We start from the raw sequence: 13971 nt of genomic DNA on the forward strand, positions 1-13971 counted from the left end.
TTACAGGAATTTCTCGCTTCATCTCCAAAGGCATGGCTTCGACATCTGAATTTGATCTCAACATGGAAAGGTCGCCACAGTGGGAAGACCTCAGGAAGGAAATGCACGAAGCCATTGCGGCGGAAGACGAGGCTCGTGTTCTAAAGTGCCTGGATGCTGCACCTGCTTTGAAACTGTGGTTGGACCCTGTTAAAGAAAAATCAGCTCGTTACAGAGCTGTTAAAAAGAAAGCCATCCGTATACATGGCCTCTTAGTCTCGCGTGGATGTGGACTCAAGAACGACAAAGAAGCATCGTATTATCAATATCTGACAGGCGTTCATCGAGCTGAAATACGACGGCAACGATACTACACCACAGAATGCAAAGACTCCTACATCTATTACTTGAAAAGCAAATCAAGGGGCCACGTCGGATGTGATGACTTCGAGGGGCGATTGGAGAAGATGTTCAGGGAACTTTCAACCGACCAATTAAACGAGAAAATATTGAAAGTTATTGCCACAGCACCGCATCTGGATATACTATTCGACTACAACAGCGAAAACGTTCAGGGGATCACGGGGTGCAGCGGCAGCCGCGTTCTCGGACTTACTGATTACGAAGAGCAGAGACTTTTTATCGGAGGCAGAGCAACGGAAGCCGAAGTCCGGGGCACGTTTATTCACGATTCTTGTCATTTGGCACTTCATCTGGTGTATAAAAATGATGGCAAGCCATATTTCCGCGAAGATACAGAAATGGAACGGCGATACAGAGCCATTCTGGATGACATAAAACGAAGAAAAGACGATGTGGATGTCTTGATCCGACTAGCTTTGATGAAAAATGAAGAACAAGAAGCGATTGTTCTTATCCCATACATACTAACTCAATGTGGCAGCGATCATGGAAATAGGGTTCTCGAAAAGGAGGTACCAGAACTAGGAAAGTTTTTTGAGGATACTGTCATCCCGGACATGCATAAATACATTCAAAATGGAATCCCACCGATAGATGCGACAATGATAGAAAAGGAAAACGCGAGACTCAACAAAGCTTTCAACATTGGCAAACTGAAGGTCAATTTCGAGAACCAACCGAAGAACAGTGTCTGGGAAAACGGGTTGCTTCACGTAGTTACGGGCCCAGAACTGAGGCTTCTCGAAATAATGGTTCACAACGCTGTGCAATCTACGGGACTGCCGTACGTGTTTTTCGATGCAAAACAGCTGGACTCCGCACTGGAGGATGTGTTACTGGACTACAGATATGCTTTTGCGCTTGTAACGGTCCAAGTAAACAAAAACGTCCAAAAGATGATTAAGCTTTTCAGTGAAGTGTCCTGTGTCACTGGATCAAAAGTCATCTTGCTTGTGGAAGACAGTGGCAAAGACTACGTGATGAAACAAGTGCAAGAAGATGTATTCTTTGGCGAGAGGCACAAAGTTCATAGGATCGACGAAGCAAGCTTTGAGCACGTCACATATAGCTGCAAAAAATGAGTGTTCGAAAGTTCCCGCCTAAAACTTCAGGGCCAAAACGTGGTGTTGTCTTGGCTCAACCGCAAGTACACGAAAGTGAACATGACCAGCATGTTATTGTTATTGAGGTTTGAAGCAATGTCGCCCATAAAATTACTTTCTCGAATTGCGTAGTGAACGATGTCGCTTCGTTGGCGTTACACTGGTATGCCGACAAACCAAAGTGTCAATGTAGCCAGCTTTCAACCAATGGTTATATTTTAATATTCCGAAATCTCGTGGTGTGTAAGGGAAAAACCAGAATAGGGTCGCCAAAACGTTAACTCGCGGTCCCGCGAAGTATTCTGGCAACAACTATTCCTGACTTTTTCGATCGATATGTTCTCAGTGATGGGTAGTTCTGTAGGACTACTCGAGACCGAGCGAGATCCTACTATCTCACCACCGCGTGCCATTCATGGCAGTGTTTCAGTATGTACAAAGATAAATATTAGGAAAAAGCCGAAAGAAAAATAATGCATTGTACCGTGATGCCTTCCCGTTGTCGTGCTGCCATTCAAACCAATTAAAACTAGATCGGAGTGGCAGTTACTATAGCTACTGAGCATTCGTATTCTTCATTGGCTCACCACAGGCTTGCAACATTGGACCAATATTGGCAGTTTCATTGGCGTATTACGGGACCGAGTTGCACTGCCTATATTGGACCAACGTAACTTATATTGGCTGCCAATGTTGGACCGATATGGGACAAATGATGGTGTGTTGTTTGTAGAGTTATATTTACAGTTACCAAATTAAATCTTCGAAGGCATGTTGTGCTTGCACCACATCACGTAAAACTGCTTTCATACCGCGCATTCGTGCTGCCCAAACTCGAATACGCATCGGCCATATGGGATCCCCATCAAGAGTAGTTAATTCAAGCATTAGAGTCAGTTCAAAATGTGCTTCATTACATCTAACTATTCCAGAGACGCGAGTGTTTCACGTATAAAGAAAAACCTTGACGTTGATCTTCTCTCGTCAAGACGGTTGATAGCCAGGCTGTCTCTCTTCCATAAAATGTATAACACAAACACTCGCGATCGTCTCCTAGTCCCTGCTAACTACTACATTTCATCTCTTCTGGACTGTATCCATATGATTAAGCTTCCTCATTGTAATATCACTTCCTTTCTACAATCATTCTTTCGTAAAACAACTAGTGATTGGAATCTTCAGCCTGTCGTACACAGGACACTGCTGGTTTTAAGACAGCTCTCCTCCAATGCAGGGCTTCACATTCATCATGCTCTTCCCGTGGTGCACCTGGTCTTCTTTCCTTGTCGGCTCGATATTTCTTATTTATTTACTTACTTTTTGTGATACTTTTGTTGTGTGTTTCTATTGTACTTTTTCACACGTGCTACTCACCACTCCGTTATGTAATACGCTCTTGAGGTCTTTAAAGTACTCAAATAAATAAATAAGTAAAGTCACTTATTTCTGTTTCTTTTACATACAGTATAATTGGAACGAGGTCCGGGTAAAAACAACTCTCAAAATAAATTTTATTGTAGCACTCGTAGTGTCGATCGTCGTAATTGCCAGTGCATCTAATGCGCGTTTGTGATAAGCACTTGTATTTTCTCGGTGTTTTCTCGAGTAAGCTCAAACCGGTTGAGTGCGAACATACTCCTTCAAAAACAACAAATGGTAGTTTGCGCAATAACAACCGTCTAAAGAACAACATGGGGACGTCTGAGGCTGGTCCAGTGATAAGACCTCACTTAATTGTGGTTCTAACGTGAAAGAACTGATGTTCTGAGGCTGGAACAACACAGAGAGGACAAAGAGATACAAAGTCTCAAATTGCCTAAGAAATTCACGAGAGAGATGGAAGCCACTTCAGAGGATAGCCAGCTGTGGGACTCGAACCCACTCGGTAATCCAGAAGATGTGAGTTCGTGTCCTACAGCTGGCTAACCTCTTCAATGGTTCATCGTCGTGGTTGTAAGTTACTCCCTCAAAATATATACAGATCAATATATTGCAGTCAGCTCCCGTGGCACAGAGGGTTAAGATGATCACTTTCCACGCCCAGACTGGGACGTGACGCGGGTTCGAACCCCCTCACCGGCTGTGCTGCCTGATGTTCTCCCTGGGTTTTCGGAAGTCTTTCCAGACGGATGTCGGCCCAGTTCCCCTTGAAGTCGGCCCAGGACACATACTAAACCCCCACTCCTTCCTGCTGTCCTCTCTCCATCTGTCTATATCTGTCCTCCTCTCATAGCCACAGTTGCTTCGCGGCGCTAACACGGAAATAAATAAAGAAATATTGCAAGTATACAACTACAGGTTGTTAGAACAAAATGGACACTATACTTTTTCAGGATATTTTATTAACGTAATTATCTAATTACCCAAGTAACTGCCCAGATTACGCTTCACTTTTATCTAACACAGTAACAACCTAGATGCTGTGCGTGCAAACTAGCGTTATAAGTATGTAAAAATATGCTAAAAATATGTACAATCAAGGAGCAGCCATTCGAATGTACACATATCAGGCGAAATTCGACGGAAGAAACAAACGGTTGTGAATATTTACACTATTTGCATTATCTGAATCCCTCGCTGAAAACACGAGGTTCCGTATAGCAACGCGCCCATACTTGACGCATATCTACCGATTAGACCAGTGAAGCAGTGATTCCTGATCCCCTAGCGAAAAAGAGAGGCGGTGCTCAAGGAAGTCACGGAGCAAACACATAACGAGGGTAAGTCTGGGATGCATTGCTCGAATACCGGCGATTCTGACCTAGAGCCAGACATCGGAACTTCTAGAGTACGTATGACACAACAACACTACTACAACTGATACTACTACAATAATCATACTACTAATAAGAATTATTATTATTATTATTATTATTAGTATTACCTTGTACTAGAGAGGTCCGCTTTCAGCAACGCTGCTTACCCTTGAACCGAGATGAAGCGTTGTTAAAACTTGAACTTATCGCTGAGTTCTTTTTTGTAAACGTTAGTTGGTTCCGTGATGAATGTTTCAGTAACAATAACTCCCTCTCGTGAAGCATAGTTAAACGTTTAATTAAAGTTTAGGGAACGTTGATCTCGGTTCAGGTGCGATTCGACATTGGTGAAACCGGGTTAAAATAGCGCAAACGGAGGTTACCTAGTGGACGAAATCAATTGAAAAGCTTCCTTGAGTATTTTCGTCTAATTCTCGCTTCCCATTGCTCTGCCTAATAACCCGAACATACTGACTCGCGATCCGCATCGCGTGAAATCGTGATTAGGCAGCCATCGTGATCGCCTTCACAGGCGTTCAATGCGAGTCTAGCCGATAGAGATCAACAACACTTGTCCCCCGTTCGCGAACGTGATCACGCACTCAAGGAGGATAGGCGCATGCGCAGAGGATCGTTTCCTCCCTCGTACACTCGCAACTCCTCCTTCTGGTTCCGGACTGGCAAGATGGGGATAGAGTCATTAAACAGGGGTACAGAGTATCGCATTCCTTTTCCGTGCCGGAGCCGCCGTTAGGTGTCCGCAATTGGACCGATCGTGTCACGTGGTTTCTCTTTCCCAAGAATAGGCCGTCCATGCAGAGTTCCCTCGACTATACTTGTGTTTACTGACCAAGAGCGAGGGAGGCTCCGCCTCCTGGATGCCTGCCAATAGGAAGACGTGGAGGTCAAGCACTTACCAAGCCCCCGCTCTCGCCTAAGAGATTGCGCAGCTTTACCGGTGGTTCGTGTGTGTCACAAGGCTTCTGCCATGGCGCACCAATCTAACCAACGGCTTCGCCGTCCGTCAACGTGGGAACGACGACTAGAATGTTAGATTGTTATCGGCGAACAGAAAGTGTAAAGTTTGCTAGTATATAATTCACAGTTTGTTTCTAGATATAGTTATTGTTTTATGGTGTGGGGTACTACCACCGCCAGGAACATAAATGTAGTATCTGTCCTGCAAAGAAGAGCCTCGAAAATTATTGCTGGCTCGCGTTATCTTGTGCATTCCAGAGAGGTTTTTAGGTGCTATAACATTATGCCAATTTCATAGTTTTTTAATTATAAATTGACATTAACGTATTTCCTAAGTGTTCGTAATAATCGTGCCGAATTCTGGGATTTGCGTAATCTTCGGAAACGTTCTTGTTCCTATCAGCTTACAGACGTACAATTTGATGTACCGATATCTAGAACTAAGTACAAGAAACAGTCTCTACAGTACATGTCATCGTCTTTGTTCAATCAGTTTATAGATGCGTCAGTAGAAACTTTCTCGTTTTCTAAGCGGGAATTTTTCGATTTGATCCAGGAATTAAGTGAATTTCTATTTTTCACGTGCTTCTTCTGCGTAATTTCTCTATAATGCTGTCGTATGATGTATTCCTCGGAGCAGAGTCTTCGCCAGGCCTTCTCGTCAAGATGCTGCATTAATCCACCGAATGCGACTCGATGTGGCCTTCACAGCTCAGTGGCGTTACCGCTTCAGACAAGTTGACACTCGCACCTGCTGCCACTGTGGTGCCCTAGAGGATCTGGAGCACATCCTTCTTCATTGCCCCCACTACCAACCTTCCCGAACCGCACTCTCCGTGTCTGTTAGTCAGCTGGACTCTCGCCCCTTCTCCCTATCGAAATTGCTTGGTCCCTGACCCAATCCAGCCCAGCAACGATCTGCGATCAAAGCTCTTTTGACATTTCTGGACACCATCGGACTTGGATGCTTATTGTGAAGGGGCTCATTTTTTCATTCCCCACATCCCCACCAGCAAAGGGGTAGAGTATGGCCTCTGGCTATGAACCTCCCCACTCTCATTCTGAAAATAAAGTTGTTGTTGTTGTTGTTAGACCTTCGGGCTTTTTACTCACTCCCATCCCAGAGGAAATAAAATTGAAATATGCACGCAACTACGCACTAACCATATTCCAAATATGCACTAAAAGCCTGAATACACATGTACAGGATGTCTCAGCTAAATGCAAACATATCTTTTAAAACTATGACGGTGAAAGAGCACACTATCGCCTCTCGCGTCCTGGGAAAACATTAAAAGAAAAGAGAACGTCTTGCGCTTTTTGTCTAAACATTCAGGTCTGCTGATTCCAAGTGAGCTGGAATCATTTGCGGGTTCTTGAATTCGAACGGTGAACTGAAAAATGCTGATCATGAAAGAACTGATGTTCTGAGGCTGGAACAACATAGAAGGGACAAATACATACAAAGCTTTCTATGTTGTTCCGGCCTCAGAACATCAGTTCTTTCATGTCCTACAGTTGCCGCTTGCGTCGATCCCGTCGTATGAATGTGTGTATGAGTGAGCGAAAATGTAAGACTGAAAGGAGGATGAGTGAGAGAGAGTGGCTGGTTTGTCCCTTCAGATGACGCACCCTGGAAGTCGCTGAGAAGGCGTGTTAGCTTAGCTCAATTGGTAGAGCCCTGGACCGGCAATCCAGAAGATGTGGGTTCGAGTCCTACAGCTAGCTAACCTTTTCAGTGACTTTCACCTTTCATTGAAAAATGCTGTTGATTCACCCATAAGAAATCAACGTTGTTTTGATGAGTGCATTTCCCAGGCGGAACCTGGATGCAAAACATTCTGGGAAAACGTTGTGCAGTGCACATTCCTTGTCGCGTAATTTTTCTACAGAGAATCGTAGTAGCGCTAACGTTCCCCTCTTTGTCGTTGGTCGGTCACCGAGGAAAGGGCGGTATATCTACGCAGTGCGGGCCACGCGTTGAAATTCTATGTGTGACCTACGTTAATCTGAAGTGGAAGCTTTGCATTCCACATTCTATAACCATATACTTAGCGTTGGAGTTCCATTCCATGCGCCGTGTGTATTACCTGGGACGTGCAGACTGCTACGTCGATCACGTTCCTCCAGGATACTCACAGATATAGTTCCAAACTGAAGAAAGACAGATTATGTACGCTTGAGCTGAGCTTCACACATTTTCGCTTATCATGACACACTGGGGTATCCTCTTGTCAGCGTGTCACTTTCTTATGGACATCGGATAACGTCTCGACTGTTGATTTTATCGTGTTGTCATTATCCTTTCCTTGCATATAGACTTTTATGCCACTTTACTGGGAAGCGGAGTTAAACTGGTCGTTTACATAATTAACAGCTTTGCAGTATCAATAGTTCAGTGGTTGACTGATAATATGCCGTTACAATGTGATATCGCCATCGCCGACATTTATTTTGGTTTTAAACAGGAGTCTCGGACTCGCTCAAAAAAAAAGCGTGGCCACAAGGGAGCTGCCATCCGTTGGTCATGGAAGGTGTTGCCTTCCGTCGGCTTCTTCATTCCGCTAAACTTGACGCGTTCCTTTTCCAAATTCATCACTCGCTCTCTACATTCTGCGCACTATGTGGGTATCTCATGTCTTTGTTAAACAAATAGGCAGTGAATATTTTCCCACTACATCACTCGCTTCTGTGTTGTCGTCACATTATTATCGCGAAACTGGACAGACCAGAGCATGGAATGGCGAGTGGTTTCGTTTTCGCCATTTCCGGTTCCCGTTGGCGCGCAGAGCAGCATGGAGATGTCGGTTTACCGCACTGATCTCTATAGTATAGGCTGGATCGCGCATAGGGTGGTCCACAGCGTGGTCACCGGCCGCCATATTGGTGGGCCCATCGCATCCTGTCGTCTGCATTTAGTGCAAGCGGTGCTGCCCGTATTTAAAAAAAAAATTCATTTAAATTAAAGGGCATGTCATGCCAGTTCGTTGCAGCCTTGAGTACACTTCACGCGGACAGAGAAAGAGGGATAATTTTTCGCGGGTAAGCTCTTTATTTTGAAGAAAAATCTGTTTATTCGTATCGCGTGCATCTGACAACTCGGACTTGTTTGCATTGCTACTTCGCTGGTGCCATTGCGTACTAAGAAAGTATGTGTGGCTGCTCCTACAAATCTCAAGACCATGTATTTTCTATAAACAATGCGCTTGTGCTTGCAGGTTCCCCTCACAGTCGCTCAGCTGTGCCGAAGAACCGGATGCAGAACCTACGCCAATATGCCAATTTGTTCCACTGTTCTTTTAATCTGTGAGGTACGATGGAAGTAAATAAACTGCTGTGTTAACCTCGCATGTGCAGTCGCTCCTACAGCGTGTGTGATATGTCATGCATGTGCATGCTCTTGGTGCACAGCGCTTCGAATTTCTGCAATGAAATACGCTGACAGCTGAACTTCTGCAAAGCACTCGTGAGAATAACGTTATTTTAAGATGAGGAATGGGGAGTTTCATCGCCAGGGTCCATACTCCACCTCATTGCTAGTGGTGATGTGGTGAATAAAATAACGAGCCACACCACACGAAAACCGGACAACAGACGAAAACAAACAAAAAATATAAAATCGGAAGTACCTTTTACAATAACAAACAGCGTGAAACCTTTCTGAGTAAAAATAATTAATTTTATAGGTTGACATTCACCAAATTCACGATCATGCGTACGCGCCCTGTGCACGACAGTTACGACCCCCTATTCGGAATACAGGCAACGGAGAAGAAAAAGAAGGCAATTATTACCATTACAAACTACAGGAACACGACTAAAGCACGTTTGGAATACATCAGCACACTGATTCCTAAGAAAGATGCGTGCTAATCAGCAATGAGGAGCCTTTAAAGCGCCCAATAAATACTCCAAATCAAATCGCTCCCCATTGTTTCCTATGGGAGACCCGGCGCCAGTGGGCCCTCCAACATGGCGGCCGGTTGCCGCACCTCTCTCCCACGAGCCCCTCTCCTATGCACGATCCAGCCTTTATACACAGAGATCAGTGGTTTACCGTGTGTATTCGTCTTCGGATTATTGTTGTCTTCGGAAATACATGCCTACATTTGTTACAATGCATAACGATTTATTGATTTCGCTCGCAAAGCATACAGACGCCACTTCAACACGTCATAGGCGGTAAACATCTTCATGCGTGTTAGTCGAAAGCAAAGGAATGGCGGTGTCGCATGTAATGTCGTGATTCACGTTTGATATGACGTTTACCTTGCGATTCCGGTAGCACTACTGAATTCTGCACGTATTCCGAAGGTTCGTACATCGGGACGTTGTTCGTTTCCCCGTTTGTTATCCCACGTGACTACACAGGGTTGACAACAAATGGAGCAGCTCCGCTGTAGTTAGTGGGCAGAAATTCGTCCACTAAAACTGTACATGACCAACGGATGGTTGGACCTGGGAGGCGACGCTCGGGGCTAGGAGAATCCCATTGACGGCGCGCCAAGTACGTTCTCTAGAGTCTTCCTATATTAACTCTATGATTTTAAAACTGAATCGTCGTCGTCGTCATCCCTCCTTTCCAGGAACACTTTCCTTCTCAAAACTTGTGTCACACCGGCAAATTTGGACAACAGCCAGTGATTATATGGAGCCGTGGTCGCTCTGTAACTCAGTTCTTATAGCGATATTCGCAGTAACATTCAAATACATTCGCAGTAACATTCGTCTTGCTCGGTACGGAGTCACCACTCCTTTCTGTCCATTCTGTGCTTGTCACGAAACTGCGGAACACGCGTTTCATCAGTGCCTTGTGCCCGATACCCTATGGCACAAAGTTGAAGTCCTGTTCGGTGTGTCACGCATTCGGTGGGCTGTCATTCAAACGCTCTTTCAGCCTCCCGTCCCGCATCGCGATAGGAAACAGTTCCTCCTCCTGGCAGTTGAGATTAACTACCAGGTGTGGATTTCTCGCTGCATTGCAGCACAGGGTGGCCGCATCCGTAGTGTAGCAGAAGTGCTAAATCTTGTTCGAGCAGGGGTTCGTCGCGCTCTTCGTAGAGAGAGAGCTGTGCTGGGAGCTGTGCACTTTGCAAGACGGTGGCAGACATCTTCGGTCCTCTTTGAAGATGATAGAGGTACGTATGTGCTTCACTTTTAGGTGGCCAAGTACAGTGTGCCGTTGTCACGTTCGCAGCTTTCCGCGAGTCTTCGTTCGTTGCATGGTGACGTCCAGCACACATATTAATCTAGAGATCATATTGCTCTAGAGTTGGCATCTACGTAGCCTTAGTTTAGTCCGTGTGAAACGTTAGAGGGAGCCAGTCTGTGTGGCTGGTCTTCCGCTCTGATGCCAATACAGAGAGACAAATGCGCGGCCCGTAAAACGGTCGTCGGGGCAGCATCGCTTGCGGTGTTGTTTCCGGGAAGATTTTTTCTAAAGATGTTTCGGTTTCGCAGCGGGTGTTCGCAGAGTTTTACAGAGGGAGAGAGCAGTCCTTGGTGCTATGGAGTTCGGAAGACGCTGGCTAACTTCGTCTGTGCTATTCGAAGAAACACATGGAAGGTACGTTGTTCACTAATAAGCAATACTTTCCTTCGTGCCGTTATCCCGTACGCAACTCTCCGCAGTCTTGGTCTGTTGCATGGCGACGACAAGCACGAACAGCAATCCTTAACGTGACGTGATTTCACAAGCAGGAGTTGGCATTGCACTAGTTCTAGTTTTAGTCCTAGCTTGTTGAGATAGTTATACGGGAGCCAGTCCTTGTGACTGGTCTTCCGCCTCGATGCCAATACACACAAATGTTTCGGTTTGCTCCTGTCTCAATTGCCTCCTCGGAAGAATGGAAAAACTGTGAATTCATCTCCATTTCTTAAAGGGACCATAACCAGGCCGCCGAACATTTCACAACTCATGGGACCCCGTGAAAGAACGCTGGTCATAATACCCAAATATTCATTTCGTTCGACTCATACCAGCTCGCAGTGACCCATATAACTGCTTTCAACGATGAGCAACCAGCGAGCCTCTGTCGCGTACGTCGCATGGCTACGTAGCCTTTTGCCGTCCAATCGCCGGGCAGAGCTCCGAACATGACGTTTCAAATTACCAGTCAATGAACACGCTTCATTATCAGCTGTAACCATAGGGCTCTCATAACAACTAGAAACCAAGCAAGCGGAGAGGAGTATGTCAACATGTGGGCCGCCGTGATCGATACGGTAGGCCTAGCGTGTTACGAACGGTGGCTCCTATGAGTTCTCTGCGCCGCTCCTTCGTGTCGAAGCGCAGGGTTTAAACCGTAAGATACTCGTTCCCTGCTTCGCACACGGCATGACAGGCGGAACACAGCGGAAGCGGAAGCCACTTGCATTGGATTGGATATCATTGCGCCGAACGCACCGGGTCTTCACATTCGAAAGGCTGCGGCAAATCCGGCCGAATCCAGAATGTCGGTTATGGCGCCTCCCGGGCTTGGACATTGGTAGAGGGTATCGCCCCCGTACAACTCATTTGCTCTTCCCCATCACTCTCTCTCCCAGCTTTTCTTCTAGCCTCTCTCCTTATGATTTCTATGGCTGTAAGGCGGAGTGCTTAGTTTGTTTGTATGGAACTTGAGTCTGCGCTCCGTGGTTCCGTAATTCAGCGTAGTGATATCTCCAACGTTTTCGCCTGGCGTAAACGTCTGCAGTTGGGCCGCTGTCGTTCGACGCGATTCGAACCCGGTTTCATCCTGGGTGACATGGCCAGCAGGTTAATCACTGCACCAGGCGAGCTGGTGACGCGATGCCGCGTGACTCAAACCAAAGTACGGCAGCGCACTCGTCATTCGAAGATGAAGAAGACGGCCCGTGGCGTCCCTACATAAAATTCCGGAACTGTAGTGCCGGATATCCATTCGCGCTCGAGGCGTGCTACTGCGCGGAATACTTAGTACGCGAATGATACCTAAATTGAATGCCTTTGTTTCTGAGTATGAGACTGTAACTGTTTTGATATTGAATAGAAGAAGACTCCCATTCATCTAGTCCATTTCCCCAAGTGGAATAAAATCATACGCGGAATCCTTGATTGTAATTTGTGAAAAAAGTGCCACATCAAAATGTCGTGAAGTTAGAGTTCCCAGTTCCCTTAGAAGTCGGCCCAGGACGCACATTCCCCCAGGGCGTGAGTCGTGACGTTGCCCACATACATGAGGCCGACAACGGCAAGCCCTATCGCCACCACCACCACCACCACCGTGAAGTTAGAGCGCAGGGTGCAGCTAAAATGAGAAAGAGTGCAGCGAATATCTCAACCGCATGCAATCACCTTTTGGTTTTGAGCGCTAGTAATAGACCTCTACCTGTTTGTAGACCTCTACGTCATAATATTCGACGGCGCCACGAATTTGGTAGAGTTGAACCACGTTCAAAGCTAGTAGCGAACAAGGTCGCGCCCGAAAGCCACGGTCTTGAGGGGATTAAGATTATCTCTGAAAGGGACGCGACCTTCTCTCCTACTTTTCTTTCAACAGGAGGCAGCGAGCAATTGCCAATTCGTAGAACCCAGCACTCCCCTTCCGATCTGTTTCGGTCTGTCTGCCAACGTCATGATGACGTTGATAGACAGACGAGGTTTATTGCAAGCAGTTATTACTGTCGAAGTTGCAATGATATAACGCAGAGCGATGCGCACCTTTTATACCTGTTTACGGTTCCTTTAATGTCTCTAAAGGCCTTGGTGAGCGACTGTCTGCACGATGCTGTTAATGGCCCTTGCCGGCCCTTGCGCGGCCCTTTTTCAGGGGTCATCTCACGACGAGCTTGTTGTCAGCCGAGACTGTCCACTGCCGGCGTAACAAATGGAGCATAACGAGAGGATAGAGAGGTAGCAAGCGAGCTGGTGGTATAGATCCGTAACTTAAAAACCCGAGACTAGGGGACAAAAAACAACAAACACAGGTAAGGTCTCAAACACAGCTGAAAGTTTACTTACAGCACAAACATATAAATTCTGAGAGTCTTCTTGGGGCCCTGGCATCTTTTCATGGTAAAAAATGTCACGCATTGTCCCTGGTGCGTTTCCACTCAAAAGCGGGTATTTCTGTCTCGGATTTTCTTCGAGTTCTAGAATTGTATCATAAATCAACTGCTATTAGTATTGATGGAGAATTGTTTACCCAAAAGACTGCCATCTGTATTGGTTCTGCCATTGCACCGGTATTGTCCGAAATTTACCTGCGTACTGTTGATACCGCTGTCATGTCATTTATGTCATTTTCCACTGCCTCTCTTCTTGTAAGAAGGTTTGTCGATGATTTGTTGCTGTAGTCAAACGAAGAGTCCATCATTTCTGACTGTGAACGTGTTATCAAGTCTGTCGCTCCCGAACTAGATTTTACTGTTGAGTACCCCATGAATGGCGAGCTACAATTTTTGCATGTACGACTTTTGTTCAGCCCTTATCTTTGCTGGAACTATGGCAAATTAGTTCCTAAACCTATCCTGTCTACTAATAACTGCCATTCAAAAACTGTCAAGTTTGGAGTCATCGCCGGGTAACTGTCAAATGCTGTAAAAAAGTCTTGTGTTCACCAGTTACATTCTCCTCTGTGCCACCAAATGTCTCGGTTGGGGGACGCGGGATACTCCCATTGTATGATTTTTCATGGTCTAATGACGCTTGGAAACAAGCTTTTTTCCGTTTCCCTAAATGAAAATAATGTTACTGGTCATCGTGTCGTAAT

General features: G+C 45.9%; 1 protein-coding gene and 1 non-coding gene across 5 annotated transcripts in view; both read left to right on the forward strand.

The window, feature by feature from the left end:
- LOC135374144 (uncharacterized) overlaps positions 1–8587 on the forward strand; it is a 33908-nt gene extending 25321 nt beyond the window's left edge. For 3 of the 4 annotated variants that reach the window (XM_064607166.1, XM_064607168.1, XM_064607167.1), the window contains one exon: positions 7–2944. In XM_064607166.1, the coding sequence (XP_064463236.1) occupies positions 33–1484 (1452 nt within the window). In that variant the 5' untranslated portion in view covers positions 7–32 and the 3' untranslated portion in view covers positions 1485–2944. Of the gene's footprint in view, positions 1–6; positions 2945–8457 lie in introns of those variants that run through there. The other variant, XR_010416777.1, reaches the window with a different exon arrangement.
- Positions 6895–6967, forward strand: Trnaa-ggc (transfer RNA alanine (anticodon GGC)). The gene has a single exon. It is a non-coding gene; the product is annotated as a tRNA-Ala (tRNA).
- Positions 8588–13971: the final 5384 nt, after the last annotated feature.

Source organism: Ornithodoros turicata, unplaced genomic scaffold (assembly GCF_037126465.1).
Source record: "Ornithodoros turicata isolate Travis unplaced genomic scaffold, ASM3712646v1 Chromosome44, whole genome shotgun sequence".
NCBI classification, from domain to species: domain Eukaryota; kingdom Metazoa; phylum Arthropoda; class Arachnida; order Ixodida; family Argasidae; genus Ornithodoros; species Ornithodoros turicata.